The 27,175-nt window shown below is 42.6% G+C and overlaps 1 protein-coding gene across 2 annotated transcripts in view; it reads right to left on the reverse strand.

Moving 5' to 3' along the window:
- Positions 1 to 14,395: 14,395 nt before the first annotated feature.
- The window catches only part of LOC143960888 (tumor necrosis factor receptor superfamily member 6-like), a 60,512-nt gene continuing 47,732 nt past the window's right edge, over positions 14,396 to 27,175 (reverse strand). Inside the window, exons 6-9 of one of the 2 annotated variants that reach the window (XM_077469876.1) lie at positions 24,193 to 24,285; positions 21,677 to 21,696; positions 17,281 to 17,377; positions 14,396 to 15,264 (exon numbers count right to left, since the gene is read on the reverse strand). In XM_077469876.1, the coding sequence (XP_077326002.1) occupies positions 14,972 to 15,264; positions 17,281 to 17,377; positions 21,677 to 21,696; positions 24,193 to 24,285 (503 nt within the window). In that variant the 3' untranslated portion in view covers positions 14,396 to 14,971. Of the gene's footprint in view, positions 15,265 to 17,280; positions 17,399 to 21,676; positions 21,697 to 24,192; positions 24,286 to 27,175 lie in introns of both variants that reach the window. The other variant, XM_077469875.1, reaches the window with a different exon arrangement.

Raw genomic sequence — 27,175 nt, forward strand, 5'->3', positions numbered from 1 at the left:
TTGGTGGATTTCTGCTGCAATCTGACCAGAAGTGAGAGTAGGTATGTAAGGAAAGGCCTTCTGTGCCCAGGCTAAAACATGTTCCTTTTCATGCTCGCAAGAATTGGGCACTGGCTAATGCATATGCTCATGCCCGAACTCATGCGCACATGAGTCATCATGCATTCTCGCGTGCGACGACACACACGTGCACCTGTGACAGACGTTGGCGCCTGACGTGCTATTTAAATGTAGCCAGTGCTCAGGATCAGTGCTGCTTTGTCTTTAAGCCTTCCCTGCATCCTGTGTTCCTGTTATCCTGTATCCAGATTCCAGTTGCTGACCTGGCTTGTCTGACCACTCTCTGAATGCCATCTGTGCCGACCTCGACTTGTCCTTGACCTCTGCATCTGTCTGCTCTATTGGCTTCTATTGCACTGTTTTGCTCCTGACCCGGCTTCTACCCAGACCACGTCTGCTCCTCTGTACCTGATCTGTTCTGCCAGTATATGATCTTGTCTGATTCTGCTTCCTGACTCATCCTGCTGTGCCTACTGTTCTATAGTCTGCTACCAGCACATGCCTCACCTGCCTACTGTCGCCATTACCAGCCTGCTTCAGTCTGCCATCCTCCAGCTGTCTACCAGCTCGTCTGCTTCACTGAAGACTACTAACGACCTTTCCTGCCTGGCTTGGATACCCCCTGCGCTACTGGCAATTCCTACAGGCACTCATGTGACTCTGCATTCCAGTGCCTTCTGTTCACACGACCAGGGGCCCCGAGTCAGAGGTTTAAGAGAGGCCTTCCTCATAATTTTAGGCTCTGCTGCCAGGGGGGGGGGGGGGGGAGGGGGGCATAAAGTGGAACATTCCCTGTAGGGTGAAGTTCTGCTTTAAATGACAACCATGGCCCCCATCATAGATACATTACAGGAGTGAGCGTAGCCACATAAATACAAGTGTGTTATTTTAACAGATGAAAAAAAAGGAAACAAAAGACTAAAAAAAGTAGCCACCACATCTAAGGACTGGCAAGCCGCAGAGGAACAGGGAGAGGATAGAGGCTCCAGGTGGCCGCATAGCTGGACTGTGGTACAGTGAATGTCTGTTTATTAAAAGTCAGCAGCTATGCTAAAAAATGGGTTGAAATCTGCTTTAAGTAGTTGAAATTTTAAATTGCAGACACCAACACTTCAACAGGAGGACAGCCGTACAGTGAAAGGCCCCAGCAAGGTGTCACTTCTGCACGTGCAGGATTGCTGTCTCTTATGGCAACAGTATTTAAACAATTCCTAACTCAAAGTAACAGTTCACTCAGCTGTACTACAACTTCTCCTTGTAGTTTTTCAGCCCCTTGAGCTCCTGGTCTCTCACTGGACCCTCTGATTCACTGACTCTGAATCCCATGAGCTTCTTAAGGCTTTTGCGGTGGTATCCCCATCAAGGATCACCCACGATTCCCTGTTGGCTCCCTAGTTTTGCACTTCGGATACCTTCAAGCTTCATCCCTGACTTGATCACCGCCTGAAGTTTCCCCATTTTCCACCTTGCCCATTTGGTGAGAATACTGCTCCGGTACATGGTTCAGTTACTCGCTGCGGTCCTGTCAGAATACATGAATAAGACTGAGACAGAAGTACAATTAAATCACACTTGTTTATTAAATAAAAATAAAAAGGTAAATAGAAAAAGCATAGTCAAAGCATAGCCAGAGTCCAGTAGCTGGATAGAGTAGTCAGCCTGGCTAGAGTTCAATAACCAGATCGGGTAATCAGCCAGGCTAGAAGTCAGCGATCCAAGTAGAGCAACAGCAAGCAGGATAAGGAGCCAGAAGGGATGTCAGCAAGCCAGTCTTTAAATAGAACCGCAGGAGATGGTTTCTTGTGATGGGACCAAGGCAAAGGCAGACGTGAAGTGAGCTGGACAGCTTTAAGTAGGCAGGTCAGACGAGCATGATCAGGAATGGCTGGTAACTGTGGAGAGAGATGAGAGCTGGCAATTAGCCGACAGCTGAGCAGCCAGCCCAGAGAAAGAAGGGCTAAGCCAGCCCTGATAGGTCCCTGGTAAAGATGATTGGTCCCTTAATGGCAACAGCTTCCCTTATACCTCCGACCACGACAGGTTCTCCAGCCGGCAGAACCGTCTCTTTTGGTTGGACGGCAAGCCGCCGTCCCAACCCTGCGCTGACCTCTTACTTCTGGATAGGCCCTCACACATCCTGACAGCCTGGGATAGGCCCAATCCCCGGCCTAGCAGCCTGGGGCAGACGACACATGTCCACCCAGACGGCCATCTGGGTGGCACACAAGACCCAGATCACCTTACCTCACCCAAATATATAGGCTCTCCCAGCAGGCCAATGGATTCAACAAAGTCCCCACCCATTGGCTGGTATACCCCATATACCCATAACCTGACCTTGAGTTGTCCTTCTCAATATAATACCTCCAAGTGCCTGGTGGTAGAAGAGGAAAGTACGCCCAGGCCAAACTTAGGGAGAAGTCAATGGATCCCTAGTAATTTATTACACTAGCTACACCTGACAAGGAATTTGGTGAGGAGCTCCCTGACTAAGCGCCAGAGCGCTACACATGTCAAATGGGTGGATGAAGGAATCCATTGTTATTGTTTTTGGCCTAATCATCTATGGCCAGCTTTAGAGCTGCAAATCTTCACTGAAATATCTCCAGCATCGGACAATTCTGCCCACATTGTATGCCTAGCCCCTCCCTGCATGTTGTGCTTCTTTCCTCTGTCCTCTAACCTTCAACAGGACATAGCAATGACAGAAGCCAGGAAGGAACCACACAACACAGCAGTGTGAGTCATACAATCTGTACCTTTGACTAAAAGCTGCAATCTTTCACAAACATTGTTTTTTGGACTGAACTACAACCAGATAATCACTGCAACTGGGAAGTCCCTGAATTCACTTTCTTTTTATGTTACAGACATAATTGTCAGTGGTTACTGAGATGAGCTGCGAGTGCATCTGTTTATAGATTATTATTGCACCATTATAAACCATTTGTGTAACCATTAAACCATACAGTATTTAAAATCAACAGACATAATCCTACATGGAGTATTATGGTTTTGGCCTCATCCAACCTGGGCGATTAGACTTGTGCATCAAATCCTGCAGTATTCGTGAGCCCGGCAGGCACAGATGCAGCATCCAGCCCTACTGCTGGCAGCCTGTCAAAGTCTATGGATGGCTGAAATACGTTTTGACTGGACGTTGTAGAGAGTGGTGTTTGTATTTATCGCCCTATGCATTCAGGGACATATGCTGAAATGCAGAATATCGACATTCCAGCAATAGTCCCTTAAAGTGGTAGTAAACCCACTGAGCTTCTTTTTTTTTTTTCATACCTGCAAGGGAAAAGGCATAATGAGCTAGTATGCACCGCATACTAGCTCATTATGAAATACTTACCTTAGAACGAGACCCCGACATCTCCCCCGATGCACCACGAGGGAGCTGACATGTTCCCTCGGGGTGTCTTCCGGGTATCGCGACTCCGGCGCTGCAAGTGGCCGTAGCTGCGATATTGTCACTCCCGTGCATGCGCACAGGAGATTTCTTTCCAGCAGGGTCCGGCGTCTGCCGGACTTTCAGCCGAGAATTAGACTTGTGCATCAAATCCTGCAGTATTCGTGAGCCCGGCGCATGCACCGCTGTGCGCATGCACCGCTGCAGTCAGTGGTGCATTGCGAGGGGAGTATTTTTTTTACCTACAGGTAAGCCTTATTATAGGCTTACCTGTAGGTAAACGTTGTAAAAAAGACTATACAACCACTTTAAAGCAGTTATATGCCTAAAAAACAAAAAAAACAAAAACTGTAAGGCAAAGGCATAACGAGCTAGTATGCACCACATACTAGCTCATTATTAAATACTTACTTTAGAATGAAGCTCCCACAGGGGCGCCCGGTCACCGCTGAGGGAGCTGACATGTTCCCCCAGCGTTTCTTCCGGGTTGTGAGTGGTTGGAGCTGGGGTGACACCACTCCCGTGCATGCAAGCTCTGGCACAATACGCCGGACCTTTGCTGCACATGCACCGCTGACATCAGTGGCTGCATGCAAAGTGAATATCTCCTAAACTGTACAGGTTTAGGAGATATTCATTTTTCCTACAGGTAAGCCTTATTATAGGCTTACCTGTAGGTAAAAATGACCAAGTAGACAATACAACCGCTTTAATGCATGCGGCCCTAAAACGCTGGTTCCACCCTTTACAGTGTCTAGCCACAAGGTTTTTCAGCCTATCATAGCTGGGAGCTTGTCAATGCCAGAATTTGGAGCACAGGGGCTAGATAGAGGCCCAGTGCATGTAACCTTTGTCTTGTTTAAAGCTGAGCTCAAGGAAAACAGCTAAATACACAGACCAGTCTGTTGTGATTCAGTAGGGGCCTGTTTTGATGGATTTTGCCTTGCTTCAAATGCGTTTTTGTTGGAATAGAGAATTGTATTTTGTGCAATGAGTGTTCATCATTATTTAATCTTTTCTCTATAATAAAAGTTCCTGTTTCCTGCCTGCATTAAAGCAGCAAAACCCATATGGAGTTTCCACTGTTTATTCTGTAGGGCTGTATACAGAATTGCTAATAGGTTTGCATTTTCATACAGATCTATTGGAATGCAAAACCTAATTGAAATAGTTAAGTTGCAGATCAGAAGGAGACCAATTGCAGGTCGAATGTACCTGTCACTAAAATCTGAAGGATCTCAGAAGCTGCTCAAACTGATCCCATTGACACATTTCTAAAGCCCATTGCACTCACAGGTCTCTTTATCACACTGTGACTGGACAGTGAAAGGAGGAGCAGCAGACTGATTATCTCATCTCTTTATCCCGCTGCTCTCTCCCACTATCAGCATGCTTCTTGCTATGCAGAACAAATGATTGGATCTTTGTGACGTTTCTCCGCCCCCTAGTCTGAGTTCTGATGTACAGGGGTTGCGAGAAGCTAATACCAAGTCAAATTCAGTTACCTACATTTCTTGTAATTAGAAAAAATAATGATGTCTAAAATGAATATAGAGACTACATTCATTGTGTCTTGAATATTTTTCTGGTGTTTCGCTTTGGAGGACCCACAAGTTCTCAATTCTACCTATGTTTATCTAAGAAACACCAAGCATTGTTTCCCTATTCTGCTGTGTGCAGCACATATACAGTATCTTTATTACAAATTGAGTAAATTCTCAGTAATCCTATTGTGCGCATGATATACGGTATATTAGAATCACTGTGATACTATGTAGTGAAATATTATTTTCTGGTTGGATTTTATTAATATGTTTATTCATGAACTTGTTTATTTTAAGGTGTGTCTGTAAATGGAGTGGTGTCGCTGTACACGGTGCCATTGTGACACAGCTGGTTGGACAAGCTGTTCAACTAAACAAGTATTGCAAGACTGGATTATTACAGCAGCCATGGAAACCAAGCAAAGAACAGAGAAGGAAAACAAATAATAAAGATTTCGGTGTGGATATGCCATAGCTCCCAACTGTCCCTGATTTTGAGGGACTGTCCCTGATTTGGAGCAATGTCCCTCTGTCCTTCTTTCCCCTCATTTGTCCCTCATTTTGGTCTGATCCATATAGTTGTATATAAAATGCACTTTTTATATTTCAAAAAGTGTTTCCCAGTGCTAAACATTTCATCCAATTTCTAAATTGCTGCATTTGTACATTTTAAAAGCCAATATAAAGGAATAGTAGTGGTAAAAAAAAAGCCCCTGTGGGTTTAATTAACCTTTTTTTTTTGGTTAATTCTCCTTTAAGGGGGTGTGGCAGGGGGCGTGTCCTTTGCCTACATATATTTGTTAGTAGGTGTCCCTCATTCCCATTTCAAAATGTTGGGAGGTATGGATAGGCTATGCAGTCATATTGGGAAAAGACTTTATTTCATGGTGGATGTATTAAAGAGATGACATTTATTTTCCCAGGGATTTTTGTTAAGCGCTGCACAAACTGTTGGCGATATAAAAATCCTGTATAATAATAATTAGATATTAGAATGAGATGAGTCAGAATGTTTTAGCATTCTTCTTTCACATGGTCAGGAAACTGAACATCATGCCAAGATTGTAGCTAAATTCGTTTGGCCCTGTTGCAAAATATCAGCCTTGTTGGTAATGTACACACAAATGCTTTACTCAATAAAATCATTTCCAAGCTTCCTTTGAACGATGACCCATCATGGTGATGTGTCCTTTTGCTTCAAAAAGAAAATATTCCTGAAACAGAATCTGTGCTGAATTTGTGTTTGTATATACATACTGTGTTTTGCGATTTTATACATTTTACGCACATATGGGTGACTGATGTGCATGTGTATGTGTATGCAAACATGTAAAAATCGCACCCTATCAAAGAGTGCATCTGTAGCTATATAGCTATAGTGGCTAATGTTCGCAACAGCATATGGCAGAAACCACTATCAATTTTACGTTACACGTTTTATATCAAGCTACTAGTATGGCAATCTCTAATATAGCTACATACACAAGCATGTGTCTTTTATGCTTCTGTGTACATATATATATATATATGTGTATACATAGGTATATGTGTGTGTGTGTGTGTGTGTGTATGAGCGCTGTGACGTGTAAGGAATATTCCTACAACAGAGAATCCGTTCTCATGGTCAAAACTAGAGATGGCCTTGCGGTTCGCCCGGCGGTCGATTTGTGGCAAACTTTGCTCATTCGCGATTCGCCAAACCAGTGGACTTCTGGCTCTGTTCGCAGTGGACATATTCGTTTATATTGTGAAGAACTTTAACCCATGACACATCCATCATGGGGTACAGGACAGCCAATTGAGACATTTTAGCACATGGACATACACTCTACCTTTTAAATAGACCTGATCTGACCTGACCTGATCTGGCGGCCATTTTACATTCTGTCTTTTGTCAGTGTAGGGACAGGACCCTGTGTGGAGCAGGGACAGTCAGTCTGTTACTATTAGGTCCACAAAAGTCCTTTTAAGGACTGGTATAGATGTACAGTATATAGGGTTGTAATACACTTATTATATACTTTCTTTAAAATATAGAAAGCATATTATAGTGCACTGCAGTGCTGACCGATTCTGCAGTTGTCTTTTCTCAGTGTAGAGACAGTTTGGTGTTTGGAGCAGGGACAGTCTGCAATTCACTAGCTACTAGCTAGCTACTATTAGGTCCACAAAGGTCCTTTTAAGGACTGGTATAGGTGTACAGTATATAGGGTTGTAATACACGTATAATATACTTTCTTTTAAATATAGAAAGCATATTATACTGCACTGCAGTGCTGCTGACCGATTCTGCAGCTGTCGTTTCTCAGTGTAGGGACAGTTTGGTGTTTGGAGCAGGGACAGTCTGTAATTCACTAGCTACTAGCTAGCTACTATTAGGTCCACAAAGGACCTGGTTCCATAATACTTTTAAGGCTCTGAGGAAGAGGAAAACCCTCGAAACACGTTAGCCAGTCATCCATTTTATATCCCTTGTATGGGCAGCTAACCAGCCACTTTATATCCCTTATATGGGCAGTTTTTTATATATTGTGTACCAAGTGAGATTAATTGTAATGTATCTATATTTATGAATGCGTAGTACTTTACCACTTTGTTTTAAATAAACTTTTCTCTACGTATTCATGCACTAGACCACGCTCCTTCCTTTTATATTTTCTAAGAATCTGTGCTGCCCCCTGGGCGCCAGTGGCCCAACAGCCAGTACTGTGTTTGTTTCCCTGTTGCTAGGCTGCTGTCTTACACTAGATTTTCTGCAGGATGACTAATAAAGTGTTCACAGACAATTTTTATAATCCTGTGAAGTATTTGCGGAAGGAGGCGTAGCACTTTAGAAATGTCATATAACGCCACAACATTTTTTTTTTTTAAATATTTTAACTCTTTGTGGTTACCTGACATTTAGTGGAATATATTGTTGATGTTGTATAGATTTTTGTTCTATTATGGTCAGGACTAAAAAAAATGCACGAAAAAATATAACGTCTAAACAAAGACCATGGACTTTTAATTTTTTTTTGGAATTCAGCCCTTATTTGTATAAAAAATTGTTTCTTCCATAGTTTATTCTTTTTGAACTGACTTTATATAATGTCAAAATAAAATATGAAAAATGTGTTTTTATACAAATAAGGTTTAAACACCTCTTTGTGGTACCTTAAAAATCCATGGTCTTTGTTTGGACTTTATACACTTTGTTGCCACTTTGTATGTGGCACCTTCCACCACTTTGTGGACTTATATGTTGTTCTACACATTACTGGTCAAGAAACTCGTAGAGCAACCCTATTTAATAATTTTTTTTATTTTTTGAACTGTATGCAGTTTAGTGGACTTTGAAATTAAAGCATAGAACACATAAACAATTGGAGATAAATATGAACTCATACAACTGTTTTGTTTAACCACTTCAGCCCCGAAATATTTGGCTGCTCAATGACCAGGCCATTTTTTAAAATACGGCACTGCGTCGCTTTAATTGACAATTGCGCGATCGTGCAACGCTGTACCCAAATAGAGCTTTCTTTTGGTGGTATTTGATCACCTCTGTGGTTTTTATTTTTTGCGCTATAAACAAAAGAAGAGCGACAATTTTGAAAAAAAAAACAATCTTTTACTTTTTGCTATAATAAATATCCTAAATTAAAAAACAAGTTTATCGGCCTCAGTTTAGGCCGATATGTATTCCAAATATTTTTGGTAAAAAAAAAAATCACAACAAGCGTATATTGATTAGTTTGCACAAAGTTATAGTGTCTACAAAATAGGGGATAGATTTATGGCATTTTTATAATTATTTTTTTTTACTAGTAATGGCGGTGATCTGCGATTGTTTTATTGTGACTGCGACATTATGGTGGACACATCGGACACTTCGGACACATTTTTGGGACCATTGGCATTTATAAAGCGATCAGTGTTTTAAAAATGCACTGATTACTGTATAAATGTCACTGGCAGGGAAGCGGTTAACACTAGGGAGCAATCAAGGGGTTAACTGTGTTGCCTGACTGTGTGTTCTAATTGTAGGGGGAGGGGACTGACTATAGGAGATGAGAGATGTGGTTCCTAGCTATTAGGAAGTTACGATCTGCATCTTCTCTCAGAAAAGAACAGGGATTTGTGTGTTTACACACACACGTCCCTGTTCTGCCTCTCATGCCCATGATCGCTAGTGGCCGGTGGTCATCGCGACCCCCCGAGTGCAGCGGGTGTGTGAGCGCACCAGCTATCCCGCTTAAAGAAGCTGACGTATAGCTATGACGGCTCGCAGGATCGTGCCGACCTGCTGCAGTATAATGACAGTGGCTGATCGGCAAGTGGTTAATGTATTCTAGTAAAGTTATGCTGTAAACTAAGGTTCGTTTTGTATTTTTGCAGCATTGTTTTCTTACTTTATAAACTTCCAGCAGACAGCAGCCATCTCCTATGTGGGCATCTGAAGCCAGATTGTATCCCTTCCTATCTCTTCCTGTATTCAAGTGCATTCTGGTTACCCAGTGTGCACCTGCAGATCTCACACATGCTGTTTAGCGCAAGCAGTGTAATAGTTTGCAGGTCGTGTTGCCTCCTGGGATTGATGACACACATCTCCTGAGATGACGCGTGGGGCCACGGCCAAGAAGGAGGAAGTGAAATTATTATTTTTTTTTACTAGTAATGGTGGTGATCTGCGATTTTTATCAGGACTGCGATATTGCGGTGGGCAAATTGGACACCTGACACATTTTTGAGACCAATGACAATTATACAGCGATCAGTGCTATAAAAATGCACTGATTACTGTATAAATGTCACTGCCAGGAAAAGGGTTAACACTAGGGGGCGATAAAGGGGTTAACCTAGGTGTGTTCTAACTGTAGGGGGATGGGACCGACTAGGGGAGGAGACAGATCGGTGTTCATACTTTGTATGAACACATGATCTGTCTCCTCTCCCCTGGGAGAACCAGGTTTTGTGTTTACACACACAGATCTCGGCACTTGCTCTGTCACGAGCAAGTTTGGGTGCCTGGTGGTCATCCCGCCCCGCCGGGCACTTGCATGGGCTACGGGCACACGCTGCATGCCTCCTACAGCGTCTTAAAGCGCCGACATACAGTTACAGCGGTTCACCCAGGACGGCTTGTCCGGAACTGGTTAAGAACACTGAAATTAAATTTTAGACTCGTGAAAGTAGCCACCTTTTGCACCTTTAACAGCTATGTCATTCTTTGGAAATCAAATATTGGATCCAGATTTGGAGTCCCAGACCATCACATTTTCTTCTTTGTTTGTCGGTTGGTATCAACCACTGTGGAACTATTCTTCTACCTGCTTGACGGTGTATGTAGACAGACATTTAAATTGTAATTTAGCAGTTCATAAGACCTTCTTCCAGTCTTCAGTAGTCCACTGGTGGTAGTTCCTGGATCAGGCAATCCTTTTTTTGCTTTTTTAGCAGTGGTTTACCCATGCTGCTTAAAGTCTTCTGAAAGACACTCCATCTCTTATCTCAGCTAGTGGTCTCCAGAGTGGTGCCAGCAGCAGGAAAGAAGAAATCCTCAGGTCAGTGTAAAGCAATACACTGGGCATAATAGTATTGGGCTCCTTACATACTGATGTCCTGTTGTTTACCAACATCAGGGGTGCAGTGCAGTGTAGTGTACCTGCGGGTTTTCTGTGTTTAGCCATAGACTTCTATTATATCCTGCAGGATTAGGGCTGAATGCAGGAGACTTTGGTGCACTTTCAAAAAGTGCAACACAGCTGTAGGATATAATAGTAGAAGTCCATGGCAAAGTGCAACTAACCCAGGAAAGTTGCAATTGCACTGTACCCGCGGTGCAGGTATACTGCAGCACATCAGTGTGAAAGCAGCCTTGAAAAGAGCTCAGAACAGTAAGGTTTCATTACATGTGCAGTTTGGGGGGTGGTAAAACCCCATAGATAAGACATTTTTACCACCCCTGCCCCAACAGCACCCATTTTAGCTACAGTGGCCAGGGTTGTACACATGTGACAGCCACAGCAAGAGTTATATGCCCCGTCATGATTGGTGGGTGTATCAACTGCCAGGCATGACCCATTCAAGTGAATGAGGCCACTCTGCAAGTGCCCAGCAACCTCACGCAGTAAAGCAAACAAGTGGTTAAAGCAGGCAACGTTCTGTTGCTTTTTCACCACCTGCTTTAACCAGGGCACTTAATTCCTGCTGCAGCATGTGTACACCTTTGGCTGCTGCCTTAGCAGCTAAAGGGGGTAGGGATTGTGGGTAGTAAACTCAACCGCAGGAATTTACCACCCCCCAGCTTTAAGCATGAATGAGCCCTAAGGGTGCCGCTGCAAAATGCAACTATAGGGCTCATTCACAAGTGCAGCAGGCCAGTGGCGTACTAACTAGGGGGCGGGGGGTGCGGTCCGCCCCAGGTGCCACACATTAGGGGGGTGTCAGGCAGCTCCCCTATATGAACTAGTGAGAGTGGGACAGGCTTGATAGTGCAGCCGATGTGACATGTTGAGCAGGGAGACCTCAGGCAGACTGACCCATTGTCACAATGCTCTTACTCTCTGTTTAATTATAACAGCCCAGTGAGTGAGTACAATTCCCCCCCCCTCCCCTCCACAGAGATGGAAGAGTCTGCCTTAGCTCTGCCCCCTCTCTCCCCTGCGTGTCCCATCCATGCTCTGTGCAGCCTGCGTGCTGAGCTGCTCTGAAAGGAATGTGGGGGCGGGGACATTTAAACAGTGTGAGGAAGAACATCCAAGTAAGTTATCAGCACTGTCCCTGTGTCCAGACTCTGCCCTCTCTCTCCCAAATCTCATTCACTCCCCCTCTTTCCTCTGTTGTCCTCCAGTATCTTTCCATCATGTCCCCATCATATTTCCATCATGTCCCCATCATGTTCCTTTACCAGGGTTTACACTAATGTGTTCATAGACATTGCATGTGATTTGCACCGAATTGCTGTGCAAATCACATGCAATGTCTGTACGATGCAAATTCAGTCATACAAACTGTATGGCTGAAATCACATTTGCACCAAAATGGTGAGGGACCCTTTTTTTGGTTGCACTGGAATTGGATTGGATGGGTGTTCACACCTATGCAATCCGATTCTTGCACCATTTCACAGTTCTCACTGCGATTTGCAAACCGATCTGGGGATGTCATTAATTTTACATTGACACCCGTAGCAGCTTGCAAAGGGCAGTGTGAACAGCCAACAAGCAACATGCAATGCAGGAATCTGCACTGGAATCTCACCGATTCCTGCATCGCATCGCATATATGTGAACCAGGACTCAGGTGGGTTCACACGGATGCGCTGTGGTTCAGTTGCCTCAATTTTCACTACAGTCCCACAGACTTCTATTAGGTTACACATTTTTGCACCATTTTCTGAAAGCGCACCGAATGTCCTCTATACTGAATCTTTCAGAAAACACAGTAAAATTACACAAGCTAATAGACGTCTGTGGGACTGCAGCTAAAAATGAGGATTATATGCAGAAAAACTGCATATACCCCAACACTGCGACAAACTCCAAGACACCAGTGTGAACCCAAAGGCTTCAGGGTGCTGTGTAATGTAAAGGGGTCCTGAAGTGCAGGGGGTTGTGTAATGTAAAGGGGTCCTGAAGTGCAGGGGGTTGTGTAATGTAAAGGGGTCCTGAGGTGCAAGGGGTTGTGTAATGTAAAGGGGTCCTGAGGTGCAGGGTGCTGTGTAATGTAAAGGGATCCAGGAGGTGCAGAGGGTTTTGTAATGTAAAGGTGTCCTGAGGTGCAGGGTGCTATGTAATGTAAAGGGTCCCTGAGGTTCAGGGGGTTGTGTAATGTAAATGGGTCCAGAGGTGCAGGGTGCTGTGTAATTGAAAGGGGTCCAAAGGTGCAGAGGGTTTTGTAATGTAAAGGTGTCCTGAGGTGCAGGGTGCTATGTAATGTAAAGGGGTCCAGAGGTGCAGACTGTTTTGTAATGTAAAGGTGTCCTGAGGTGCAGGGTGTTGTGTAATGTAAAGGGGTCTAGAGGTGCAGGATGCTGTGTAAAGTAAAGGGGCCCTGAGGTTCAGGGGGTTATGCAATGTAAAGAGGTCTAGAGGTACAGGGGGTTGTATAATGTAAAGGGTTCTAGAGGTTCACCGGTTTTGTAATGTAAAGGGGTCCAGAGGTGTGTAATGTAAAGGGATCCAGAGCTGCGGGGGGCTGTGCAATGTAAAGGAGTCCAGTTGTGGAGAGGGGGGTACAAAGTAGTGACAAAGAGATATTGGGGGATGCAGAGGTATGCAGGGGACACAGTGCGGTGTTTTTACATTTTAAAGTGAGGGGGGGTGCCAGATATAGGAGTCGCCCCGGGTGCCGAATGCTCTAGGTACGCCCCTGCAGCAGGCACTGCTGCTCCTCTAAAAAGTGATGTTTGACAAATGGCGATGTTGCCTCCTTACCACCTGATTTAAGCCCATGATTGCCATGCGATTGTGACATGATAGAGGTTTATATCAGGTATGAGGAGATGACACTGTGCCCGTTGATCTTTGACTTCTCCCATGTTGTTCAGGTAGATCTCCACCTTTTTAAGGTTGCCTTACCCATGACATAGAGTACAGTATATCATTATATCCCTGTTAGCAGTGCAAGAAATGAGGAGAGACGTTGCAATCCTTGACCCCATTGGAGATATTTCTCATCTATTTGGTCCCAACATTATTAATTATGGGAAAATCTTCCCAGCAGAAACACAGACCACAAACAAAAATGTGATGTAGATTCTATCCCCCTCCTCCATTCTGTTTATAGAACTACAACAACTCTATGAAGAAGGGGTGTAATCTCTTGAAATTCTAAGTTTGGGGTTCCACTTTTTCTGACAGCTTTGGGTTTGGTTTTCTATGTCATTTCTTTCTTTGTCACGTGCGTATTGCAGATGGTTATTACTTTTTTGACTAAATGCGTATTCACTACATTTGTTAGCTGTGTGTTGGCTTTCTTGGCCACTTGTGATTTAACACTGATATAGCATGGTTTTTATTTATGTTGGTGTTTTTGAGTTTCTGATTGAGGTTCTGCTTCCATAAGCTAGTAGCTTTACTGTGTTATTATAACCACCAACAATTCATTTCTAGGAGTAGTCACTTTTTGCTAAACATATTAAAAACAAATGCCCATCTATGCAGGATGGTACACAATTAGCATAAGGTAATGATCAGTCTTGCATGATTGCATCAATGTGTGATCATCCAAGACCAATTACTTCCATCCATTTCTCAATCTATCGCTATGCCAAGCAATTGATTGCATGTCTGAGATATATAAAATCTCCCGTGTAGCTCTAACCTAAGATGAACTATATTCCATAAACCAGAAACAGACATCGGAAATAGTTTTTTTTTTTGATGAAAGTTTATTATTTTTGGGTTTTGTATTTTATATATTTTTTATATTTTCTTTTTTATACAAAATAATAATAATAATATAAAACTATATAGTTTATAAAACTACATAGCTTTATTTATATTTACAACATAAAGCTCAACTCCATCCAACCTTTACTTTTTTGAATCTCGATGGAGTGGGAAACAGTTAGCCCATCTGTCAAGTTTTGATTGCTGTCTGTTTCCCTATTTGGGAGATGTCTTCACACTTCCTGTTTTGTGTTAGAACAGGAAGTGAGAGAAGCCTCTCCAGTGGGGACACAGAAATCAATAAAATCATATCAAGGTTTATACTGCTCTCTATATCCCCAGATATAGAGAGCAGATATCCTTCAGGTGTTAGAATATTCTGAACAGAGACAGCAGTAGCAACCAGAACAGGGGTTCCAACTCTTCCCCCACTCTATCCAAATCTAAAAAAAAAAAGTGTGTCTGGAGTCTGACTTTATAATACCAGTACACATTGACAAATCAGAAACGGGTTCCAGGCCAAAGGTCAAAACCGGAAATCACAAGAGGCAGTACCACATGGAAATGATCAAGACTTATGGTTGGCTCTGTTCGATGTACAGTTCTTCTCTGGTCAGCTGATGTTTGATCTCATTTGCCGCCTTCTCCATGTCTAGATTCTGCAGGGCTTTTAGGAGTTTATTGATGTCAAATTCACCTTTATGGTACCAGGCTTGCAACATGGCACTGTGCTGATTATTGACATTGCTAGGGTTGTCAATTTTAGCTGTGTCCACGTCATTAGGACTCAGTCCCAGAGAATACATTAAATTCTCAAACCCTTTTATAGGAACCTCCCGCACAATAATGGGCCATGATTTAGAGATGACTGTGAAGAAAACAAGATAGAATGTGTTAGGCTAAAGAAAATATATAGTTATATTACTCCACATATTTCAAGTTCATATTGTAGTGTTTACTTCACTTGGTTTACATGACTTTCACAGCGTTATATATTCTGTTTATCAATTTTCCATTTTCCCCAATCACCAACACCACATACTCACCTTTTGTTCACTCTTCTGACATTACATGCAGCTGCTAGGAAAGACTAGCTCCATTCACACTTGTATGACTCCAAAGTTAAACCAACTTTGGAGTGCAACTTTGACGCAACTGATGCAACTTTGGATGGGTGCGACTTTTTTACGACTTTGGCTTTGACCAGAAATAATGGACAGCTGTTGCTGTTGCATTGTATAACATTCAGGTACAACTTTGATGCAACTTTGGATGGGTGCGACTTTTTTACGACTTTGGCTTTGACCAGAAATAATGGACAGCTGTCGCACACAAGTTGCATTGTATAACATTCAGGTACAACTTTCATGCAACTTCTGAGGGTTAACACTGAAGTCTATGGTCCTCAAATTGCATGAAAGTTGAACCAAAGTAGTGCATGAACTACTTCAAAGTCACTGCAACTTTAAGTCGCTTATATATGAATGGTTATCATTGGAAAACATAGGGAAGGACTTGTCATTCAACTTTGATGTCCAAGTGTGAATGGAGCCTAAAAACAGTCCTGCGTGAGGTCTGGGTTGCTCCAGTCAGAGCTTACACTGGACTGAGGACACTCCTTACCCCATGTGATGGCAATGGGCCAATCACTAAGCACCAGAACTGTCTCATGAAGGAGAAATACCATACCTGGCAGTAGAGGATATTTTCCTTACTGCCTTTGGCTGAACAGAGCAAAAGGGGGCAGAGGAAAGGATGTTGGGGGATCAGCATTACAGAGATTATGTGGTTGATTTACTAAAACTGGAGAGAGCATCCAATTTATTTTTGTCAAAACTGAACAAGCTGAAGATAAAAGTTAATTGGCTACCATGCACAGCTGCACCATATTTTGCACTCTCAAGTTTTAGTAAATAAACCCCTATGCCTTCTATTGTGTAATGTACAAAGTATGTAACTTGCAAAAATAATCAGCAATCTACCTTACATTCATGCATGCTCTGGTGAACTGAGTATCATTATTTGTGGCTTAGATAGTGGCCAGATTATTTGATGTATAGTTCAATTTCATCAATGCAGTACAAAGTAACAGGTTCTATTAATACCACCCCCTTCATCTGCACTTACCTCCCCCTTCCTTCACTTGCACTTGTTCAGCTGCTCTTTCTAGAGCTGGCCATACACCCACAGATTCCTTTTCTAACAGATCCTGCCATTCATGCTAAGCAGTGTGGATAGGTGAACTTCCTATTGCATTGTTTGGCAGATCTGGCTACCAAAAAGACCCAAATGGTGCCTGCATCTAACTTAATTCATGTGCTGTTTAGCCATCAAATTTCCAACAGGCTACTTCGGTTTTCTTCAATCGAAGGATGTTGGGTGAAGTGGTGTCGACAGGGCCACCCACTGATCAAGTTTTGTCCAGTTCATTAGAATCTGTCCAAAATTTGCTCAGTGTATGGTTAGGTTAAGCACCAATTTGTGACTTTTGATATACACTGGACTGAGGACCCTCCCTCTCTATCACCGTGTGACTAAGCTGAGTACTTGAGCAGCCAACAACTAAGCACCAACACTGTCATATGGGGAGGAATGCCCATTTGCAAAAATGACTGTGCATGCTTATGTTAAGAATGATTGCACAGTGCCCAGATCTCCCAAACACAATCTTATGTCTATGAGGGGCCCTTAAGGTAACTGTTGATTGGTCCATGAATGGCACTAAATGTAACTGTTGTTTGGTCTCACTGGGTACTTCACTTTAAACACTGTCTGTTTCTTGAGCATACATCTAAGATGTCACCTAAATACTCCATGTAATCTCTGCAATAACAGATAAAATCGGTGATGTAGCAGCTTGTATGAAGGGTACATGTCCACTTACTTTCTTCTTTCGTGTCTTTATCGGTTCCTTCTTTAAACTGCAGTATAATGTGTCTTTGAATCAGGTCACGTTTGGTTTCATCATGATCTTCATTTCCCTTGCAGATATGTAAAGTTAGCTGTGAGTATAAAACAATATGTGAACTATCCCACAGGTGTTCACATTACTATTTCTATTTGAAAGTTAAATACAGTTGTATGTATAGCTACACACGTGTGTGTGTATATATATATATCTTTTTTTTGTCAGAAAATAGGTGCAAGAACTTTCAACCATGACCCCCCCCAATCCAACCCCACCTTTTACACACACACACACACTCCAAACCACATCATATAGTGAGTATGGTCAAATTTATCTAACAATGGGAGTCTTAAAGGGGCACTAAATACCAGGAGTGCATTATGCAGAGTGCAGAGTTCAGTAGAGTTAGACACAGAGTGCAGAGTTCAGAGGTGCTCTACACACAAGAGTGCAGAGCTCAGTGGGGTTACACACAGCGTGCAGAGTTCAATGGGGTTACACACAGCATGCAGAGTTCAGGGGTGCGCTGCATGCAGAGTTCAGGGGTGCACTACATACAGAGTGCACAGTTCAGCCTTCTTCCACAGCTGCTTACCTCTGCATTCCCCATCATCGTCTAATTTTAATCCCTCTTCTTCTCTAGTACTTTCCTGCACACAATAGGTGGCTCAGCCTCTATCATTTGCAGGGGGACCTGTCAGTGGGGGTGTAGGCATTTGCACTGCACCCCGTGCACCTGCATCTCCCTGGGAGCTGCTCAGGAGATGAGATCTATAGGAGCCGTTGAGAGACAAGCTGTCACTTGTAAACACAGAAGCCAGACCTCTATGTTTACAAGCGATAGTGGTGACCAGGGTGCAGAGGGCCTGAGCCAAAGGTGGTGGAACTGATTTCCACCAAGTTCAAGCTGAAAAAAAGCCCTGTATATGTATGTGTGTGTGTATATATATATACAGTATCTCACAAAATTGAGTACACCCCTCACATTTTTGTAAATATTTTATTATATCTTTTCATGTGACAACACTGAAGAAATGACATATTGCTACAATGTAAAGTAGTGAGTGTACAGCTTGTATAACAGTGTAAATTTGCTGCCCCCTCAAAATAACACAGCCGTTAATGTCTAAACCACTGGCAACAAAAGTGAGTACACCTCTAAATTAAAATGTCCAAACTGGGCCTAAAGTGTCAATATTCTGTGTGGCCACCATTATTTTTCAGCACTGCCTTAACCCTCTTAGGCATGCAGTTCACCAGAGCTAAACAGGTTGCCACTGGAGTCCTCTTCCACTCCTCCATGATGACATCACAGAGCTGGTGGATGTTAGAGACCTTGTGCTCCTCCGACTTCCATTTGAGGATGCCCTGCCTACAGATGCTCAATAGGGCTCAGGTATGGAGACATGTTTGGTCCATCACCTTTTACCATCAGCTTCTTTGGCAAGGCAGTGGTCATCTTGGAGGTGTGTTTGGGGTCGTTATGTTAGAATACTGCCCTATGGTCCACTCTTTGAAGGGAGGGGCTCATGCTCTGCTTCAATATGTCACAGTACATGTTGGCATTCATGGTTCCCTCAATGAACTGTAGCTCTCCAGTTTTGGCAGCACTCATGCAGCCCCAGACCATGACACTCACACCACCATGCTTGACTGTAGCCAAGACACACTTGTCTTTGTACTCCTCACCTGGTTGCCACACACACTTGGCACCATCTGAACCAAATACATGTATCTTGGTCTCATCAGACCACAGGACATGGTTCCAGTAATCCATGTCCTTAGTCTGCTTGTCTTCAGCAAACTGTTTGCAGGCTTTCTTGTGCATCATCTTTAGAAGAGGCTTCTTTCTGGGACAACAGCCATGCAGACCAATTTGATGCAGTGTGTCGCGTATGGTCTGAGCACTGACAGGCTGGCCCCCACCCCTTCAACCTCTGCAGCAATGCTGGCAGCACTCATACGTCTATTTCCCAAAGACAAATCTGGATATGATGCTGAGCTTGTGCAATCAACTTCTTTGGTCGACCATGGCGAGGCCTGTTCTGAGTGGAACCTTTCCTGTTAAACAGCTGTGTGGTCTTGGCCACTGTGCTGCAGTTCAGTTTCAGGGTCTTGCCAATTTTCTTATAGCCTAGGCCAGTGATGGTGAACCTTGGCACCCCAGATGTTTTGGAACTACATTTCCCATGATGCTCATGCACACTGCAGTGTAGTGGAGCATCATGGGAAATGTAGTTCCAAAACATCTGGAGTGCCAAGGTTCGCCATCACTGGCCTAGGCCATCTTTATGTACAACAACAATTCTTTTATTCAGATCCTCAGAGAGTCCTTTGCCATGAGGTGCCATGTTGAACTTTCAGTGACCAGTATGAGAGAGTGAGAGCGATAACATCAAATTTAACACACCTGCTCCCCATTCACACCTGAGACCTTGTAACACTAACTAGTCACATGACACCGGGGAGGGAAAATGGCTAATTGGGCCCAATTTGGACATTTTCACTTAGGGGTGTACGCACTTTTGTTACCATTGGTTTAGACATTAATGGCTGTATGTTGAGTTATTTTAGGGGATACTGTACACTTTTATAGAAGCTGTACACTCACTACTTTACATTGAAGCAAAGTGTCATTTTTTCAGTGTTGCCACATGAAAAGATATAATAAAATATTTATAAAAACGTGAGGGGTGATATATATCTATAACGTTTCTGTATAGTAATTGTCTTTTTTTAGGAGTCTGCACTGGACTATGTAACCAGCTTAAAATGCTTGTTTAATTCTATTCCAAACATAATGTAGTTCACTAAAGCAAATGTATTACCAAAGCAATCTACATCATTAAAAGGCTAAGCAAAGAGTGAAAGGTCAAGGTACAAACAGGTTTATTTGCATAGAGTGAAGGTTAGAATGTGCACTTATGAACAGGAGAAGCATATACAGGCACACCCCACTTTTAAGTACACAATGGTGTTTATTTACTAAAGCTGAAAAGTGCAAAATCAGGCTCACCTCTGCATAGAAACCAATGAGCTTCCAAGTTTTATTACCAAAGCTTAATTAAACAAGCTGGGGTTAGAAGCTCATTGGTTTCTATACAGAAGTGAGCCTGATTTTGCAGCTTTTCAGCTTTAGTAAATAAACCCCATTGTGTACTTAAAAGTGGAGTATGCCTGTACCATGTGTGAAATAAATTAAAAGTGATATACGGTAATCAATTAGAACACCATTTTTTAAAATGGGCTTGAAAATAAAAGCTGGCTTTTAAAGTGGTTGTAAACCCTTACAACCAACTTTGACCTACAGGTAAGCCTAGATTAAGGCTTACCTGTAGGTCCAAGAAATATCTCCTAAACCTACACGGTTTAGGAGATATTTACCCGAAGACAGGCACCGCTGTCTACAGCACATGCGCCATAGACAGCGGCACGCAGGCGCACTGGGCAGGCCGCAGATCGCGGTGATATGCCGCAAGTGTCGACTCCCGTGCGCATGCGCGGGAGTGATGTCATCGCGGCTCCGGCGAATCACAACGTCGGAGCCGCGAGACCTGGAAGTCACTCCGGGATACATGGCAGCGGTGAAGAGGAAGACGGAGAACCGCTTCGGGGGCTTCGTTCTCAGGTAAGTTATTCATAATGAGCTAGTATGCTATGCATACTAGCTCATTATGCCTTTGCCTTGCAGGGTGTGTTTTTTTTTTTAAATGTTTGCCTTTACTTCCTCTTTAATTGGTTGTTGCCGCAATAACAGCAGTGTTAGGTAACTTCAATTATGTGCCTGCAATGCTATCCTGCTGAAGTGCTCAGCCACAGGCTACTCCTACCATGTCCCCCCCCCCAAAATAAGCCCGGGTCTTATATTAATTTTGTCAACAAAAGACACAGTAGGGCTTATTTTTGGGGTAAGTCTTACCATATAATCTGCTGTCTTCTCTCCCTGTCTGACAGGAATCCCCAGTGGGAACTGAGATAAAATGCTTGCAAAACCCTATAATCCACTCTTACGTTAGTATAAAATGTACAATGTGTGTGTTTTTGTAATATAATTGTGCCAAATACCTTCGTTATAGCGCCACTCTACGCTTCAGTGACATGCCGGAGCTCTTTCCTGCATTTATATTACAGAAACACACACATTGTACATTATATACTACTGCAATAGAGCGGGTTATAGGATTTTACAAGCATTTTAAACTAGGGCTTATTTTCAGGGTAGGGCTTATATTGCAGCCCTCCTGGAAAATAAAGCTAGGTCTTATTTTCGGGGAAACACGGTACCTCACCCATCATCTATATTGAAATATAAATTGCTTTAGATCCAAAACAATTATTTTTATTCTAGGCACTTGATACATTATATACTTACTTTTCCAAAGAGTTTAGTCCCTAAAAAAAAAAAAAAAAAAGACAAATCAGACAGCAGTTATGGCATGCTCTATACATAAGGTCAACTTAAAAAGAATACATTGAATTTTATATTTTGCTAATGTTCATATAAGGCAGCGTTTCTCAACTCCAGCCCTCAAGGCGCCCCAACAGGTCAGGTTTTCAGGATTTCCCTCAGATGAAATGGCTGTGCTAATTACTAAGGCAGTGAAACTGATCAAATCACCTGTGCAAAATAATGGACAGCCTGAAAACATGACCTGTTGGAGCACGTTGAGGGCTGGAGTTGAGAAACACTGATATAAGGTGTTGTAGGATGGGAATATTTTATATTACTTAGCCACGGGTTACTACATTAGTGTTTTTAGGTAGCAAATATTGGTTTCTGTACCCCATATATAAAAGAAATTAGACACAACATAAAACTGAAGAATGATCACACTAATCTTAACCTCCCTGGCGGTACGATTATTTCGGATTTTAGGTGCTAAAAGCGGTACCATTATTTTGCATGAAAATTTGGCGTTTTATATTGTAGTCCTGCAATTCTTAGGAATAACTCTCTTAAATCTGTCCAAACCAGAGTCTAGCAGACATCCCGGGTATGATAAAGTTTGAAAAATGAAATCATAAATTATAATATAAGAAATAATTATAAATAATTGTACCAAATAATAATATAACAATAATAAAAATTATTCAATAATGTAATCACATCAAAAACACTGAAATTTGCTCAGTTGCAGAATTGTCACTGTCATTACTTTTCAGTATTTGATGACGAATCTCCCCACAAATCGCTATCGCTCAATTCTGCGAGTGATTCTAATTTATTATCGCTGTTTTCTAGCTGCTCTAAAATCATTTTTGATGTACAGTGACAGTTTTGGTTGCTATGGACAATCTCCAGTTTCCAGGCATAAAGAACAGTTTTTATTATATAAAACTGCATGCAGGACACTGGGCAGACCACTAGGGACAACGGGGATGTGAAATGTTTACATACAGCAATGTAATCTGTAAGATTACATTATACTGTATGTTTACTGTTTATTTCACTTTTTGAATTTGGCGCCAATCTCCGTGCCCGTGCGTCGCAACGCTCGCAGGGCACGGAGATCGCCGATGTGATAGATCGAGCGAGACACGGCTCGCTCGTACAGCGGGGAGACGACGCTGGATCCGAGGGAGAAGGTGAGTATTCCTCCTCCTGGATCCAGCGATGCAGTCCCGAGTCTGGCTCGGGGATACCGCTTTTGGTATAAAAAATCCACCCCGAGTCAGACTCGGGAAAACCGTCAGGGGGGTTAAAGAATGATCAGGGCATTCATGTGTGTCTGTAGTGTCTGATCACACATGTTTATGTGCAAATCCCTGGTCTAATCTTGGGGAAACAACAGAAATGCCATGAATGGATTCTTTTCATAGGATTAGTTGGCCTGAACATTGCTGCTCTTTCTGCACAACAGAAATACAACCTCCTGATGATTCTCTTGACGTGTATACAAAAATGTTATACTTACCTGCTCTGTGCAGTAATTTTGCACAAAGCAGCCCAGATCCTCCTCTTCTCGGGTCCCCCACCGTGCGCCGTCCCCCCTCTCTTCTAATTGGCTCACTGACTAAACCATTGGCTCCCACTGCTGTCTCAGCCAATGAGGAGGGAGAGTCCCCAGAGAGCCGAAGCTCTCGTGCACATCGCTGGACTGAGATGGGGCTCGGGTAAGTATTAGGGGGGGTTGGTGCACACAGAAGGTTTTTACCTTCATGCACAAAATGCATGAAGGTAAAAAACCTTGAGCCTTTAGAACCGCTTTATTTGAAGTTAGAAGCTGATTGGCTAACATTCACAGCTGCACCAGATTTTGCACTCTCCAGTTTAATAAATCAACCGCTAAGTGTTGTGGGCTTATATCAGGAGCTAAATGCTATTCTGGCAGTTCCACAGGTACTTTTCATATACTTGTCGTGTCTTTAAATGGATAAAACATGGGGAAAGTTGCATGTGTTGCAGATGTACTGTATATTTTGGTGGAGTCAGGATCGCCGACTCCGGACTTTTCACTTCTTTTGCTGCAGGGACCGGTTCTTTTCTTGCTTCCCAAGCATTTGTGAGTGTATTACTGCTCTTTTTTTACTTAATAAATCTGTATTTATTTACTGCAGTATGGTTGGCTATGCTGCTATTCAATTTATGTCCCAACTGATTCTGCAACACTTTGTGCTAGTGCTACAATGTATAGTTGTTTCACTGTGGGCCACCTTTGCTACATTTTAATATTTATTATGATTGATAATATTACATTGAATCCCTCATTTGGTCATTATTTCCTTTTTTATATATGTACATTAAATATTTCTCTATTCCTCCTTTTAACATATTCACTATATTACCAAAAGTATTGGGGCACCCGCCTTTACATGGACATGAACTTTAATGACATTCCAGTCTTTGTAGGGTTCACTTTACTATGCCTATATCCTGCTAATCCTCACCTGCGTCAGTGCTCTTTTTCTTCCGATAAACACAAACAGCAATGATGATGGCGATGAGGACGATGAATAAAACTACACAGGTTATGATAATATCTGAAAAATAAATGAGAGTAGCCAATAGTATGATTGCGTAAGAAGAGTAAGAAGAGTGATAAAGTCAGGGAAATGGAAATATAATACCTTGTATACACAAACAGCATTGAATGCTCTGTGATTGCACCCCCTGCAATTTATTCCCTGACTAGGGATGAGCTCAGGCGTGTTCGCATGCTCCATGTGCAGAGCCCGCCAGGAAGTCGGCGCAGCGCTGCGCTAATCACAGGCAATGAGACATTTCCCCATCTCTGCAGCCGCACATCGAGGCAATGTCTCACTGCCTGTGATTAGCGCAGCGCTGTGCCGACTTCCTGGTGGGCTCAGCACATGGGCCATGCTAACATGCCTGAGCTCATCCCTATCCCTGACTTATGGTCTAATACACCATCGGAGCTAATAGAAATTTATAAGGTATGTTCAAAGAGCATGCATTTTGAACATGTCATTTGATGCAATTTTCAAATTTTTTTTTTATATATATTTTATTTTGCAGTTAGTGTTAACAATAAAGTTTTGCCAATTAGCCAGCAGAGGGAGCTCCCAGTTGTTCAGTGTTATTACTTTTTCTCTCTGCAAAAAATTTTTGAGATTGGGCAAAGGCCACAAAGGGAATGCATTGTTTTTCATGCCTGGACTTGCATTGTGAGAAGGAGGAATAAAGCACTGTGTAGTGTACAGCCTGTGTATGTGATCAGCTAACATGGCTCCAATTCTAAAAAAAAAAAATATATATATATATATATATATATATATATATATATATATATATATATATACACACATACATACAGGAGAGTTTTGATAAACATACCATAAAACAAAATATTATCTAGCTGAATCCTTTCACATTTAAAAATTTGTTGAAAAAACTGTACCTTCATATTAAAATAAAATCTAACTATGTCTCAGTATCTGCTAAAAGTATCAAACCACTCTTGTCATTTACTAGTAAACATAAAGCCATGGAGGATTAGGATAGCTATTGTTGGCCGCTTTTTTTTTTTTCTTTGTGGATGTACTAGGGGTTATTTACTAAAGCTGAAGAGTGCAAAATTTGGTACAGCTCTGCATAGAAACCAATCAGTTTCAAGGTTTTATTACCAAATCTTAATTGAACAAGCTGAATTTAGAAGCTGATTGGTTGCTATGCACAGCTGCATCAGATTCTGAGGCACCAGTTTTAGTAAATCTCCCCCCACTTTCTTCTAGCTCTTCTCCAGCTCCTTTCTAGCTCTCAGCATTATACTGTTTGCATGTCACCATGGCTGCTCTAGGGGGTTAGGGTGTGGTTACATATCACACACAAATGTAAGGGTGCAGCAAAGAAAAAAAAAATAGAGAATCTTGTCACATAGCCATTATATTTTTTTCCATCCTCTCTCTCTGTACCTTGTTGTTTCATTGCTCCGTCTCCCCCATTCATTACAAATTAATTCCAAGCCTGTATATTGGGTGGTAGCTTTTTTTCATTGAACCGTCTGGCTGAATGAAAAAAACAAATGTATTTCACTATCCACACAAGCAAGGTGGATGGTGGATTAATTCCCCCCCACAAGGACATTGTATTCTAACAGCAGGACTCTCTGCTGGCAGAACACACTGATCTGCAGCTGTAAATGATTGCCTGCAGCCACTGATCAATTAAAGCTTTCAGTGTGCTCAATCCACAGAATTTAACCTACCGATTGACATTTGTTGAACAGGGAGGGCTGACTGCACTGAAACAGGTGCTGAAACCCAGCCTAAAGCCTCGTACACACGATTAGATTTTCTGAAGACAAAGCATCAGACCAAAGGGTGTGGGCCATGAACTTGTCTTGCATACAAATGGCACACAATTGTCGGCCAACAAACACGAACGTAATGACGTACTACGTGGCTTCTCAGCTCTTTAGCGGCACCCTTCGGGCACCTTCTGATAATGTTGTTGTGTTTGGTGAGCATTGATTCCGAGCATGTGTGTTTGTACTTTGGACTTTTGTACACATGATAGGAAAATATGACAACAGACCATTGTCCACGGAAAATTTATAAGCCTGCCATCCAACATTTTCCCGCAAAAAATCCGACAACAATTGGAGTGTACAAACGGTCAGATTTTAGGCCAGTCTGTCAACATGCAATTCCCATCGAAAAATCCGATCGTGTGAAAGAGGCTTAACTCTCCTGCATGCTAATCTTACAGAGCTGGCCATTGTAACAACAACAGTCTATACCACCAGATACCATGTAAAGCCAGTAGCTGACTTGGAACAAGATTCATTAAAGCAGAGGTTTGCCAAATTATTATTTTTTTCTAAGTCAGCAGCTACAAATACTGCAGCTGCTGACTTTTAAAATAAGGACACTTACCTGTCCAGGGTGCCCGCGATGTCAGCACCTAAGGCCGAACCATCCCTCAGTCCTTGGATGCTGCAGCGGCCATCTTCAGTGAGGGAATCAGAAAGTGAAGCTTTGCGGCTTCACTTCCTGGTTCCCTACTGTGCATGCGCGAGTCGCACTGTGCAATCCAAATGGTCCCTGCTGTCTCTGGGACCCATGTGTGGTGTAGGTCACTGCAGTGATCTATGTCCAGAAATGGGTGCAAATACCTGTATTATACAGGTATCTGCACCCCCTCCCCCCTGAAAGGTGGCAAATGTGACATGGGAGGGGGGGGGGTTCCAAAAAGCAGAAGTTCCATTTTTGTGTGGACCTCCGCCTTAAGGCAGTGGATTAAAGCCTAAACTATATTTCTCAATTATGTTAATTATGAATAGTGTAGGGAATGGTAGATCCTGTCAGGTTTTCTTTTCTGTCTGGGACCCATTAGGGGGATTTTCCCCTTATATCCTTTTAGAGACACAACAGGAAATGAGAAAAAAATCTCTGCAAGGTTTTCCCTTCT

This window comes from Lithobates pipiens, unplaced genomic scaffold (genome assembly GCF_037356315.1).
Source record: "Lithobates pipiens isolate NorthernLeopardFrog02 unplaced genomic scaffold, aLitPip1_a1.2 Scaffold_8, whole genome shotgun sequence".
Lineage (NCBI taxonomy): Eukaryota > Metazoa > Chordata > Amphibia > Anura > Ranidae > Lithobates > Lithobates pipiens.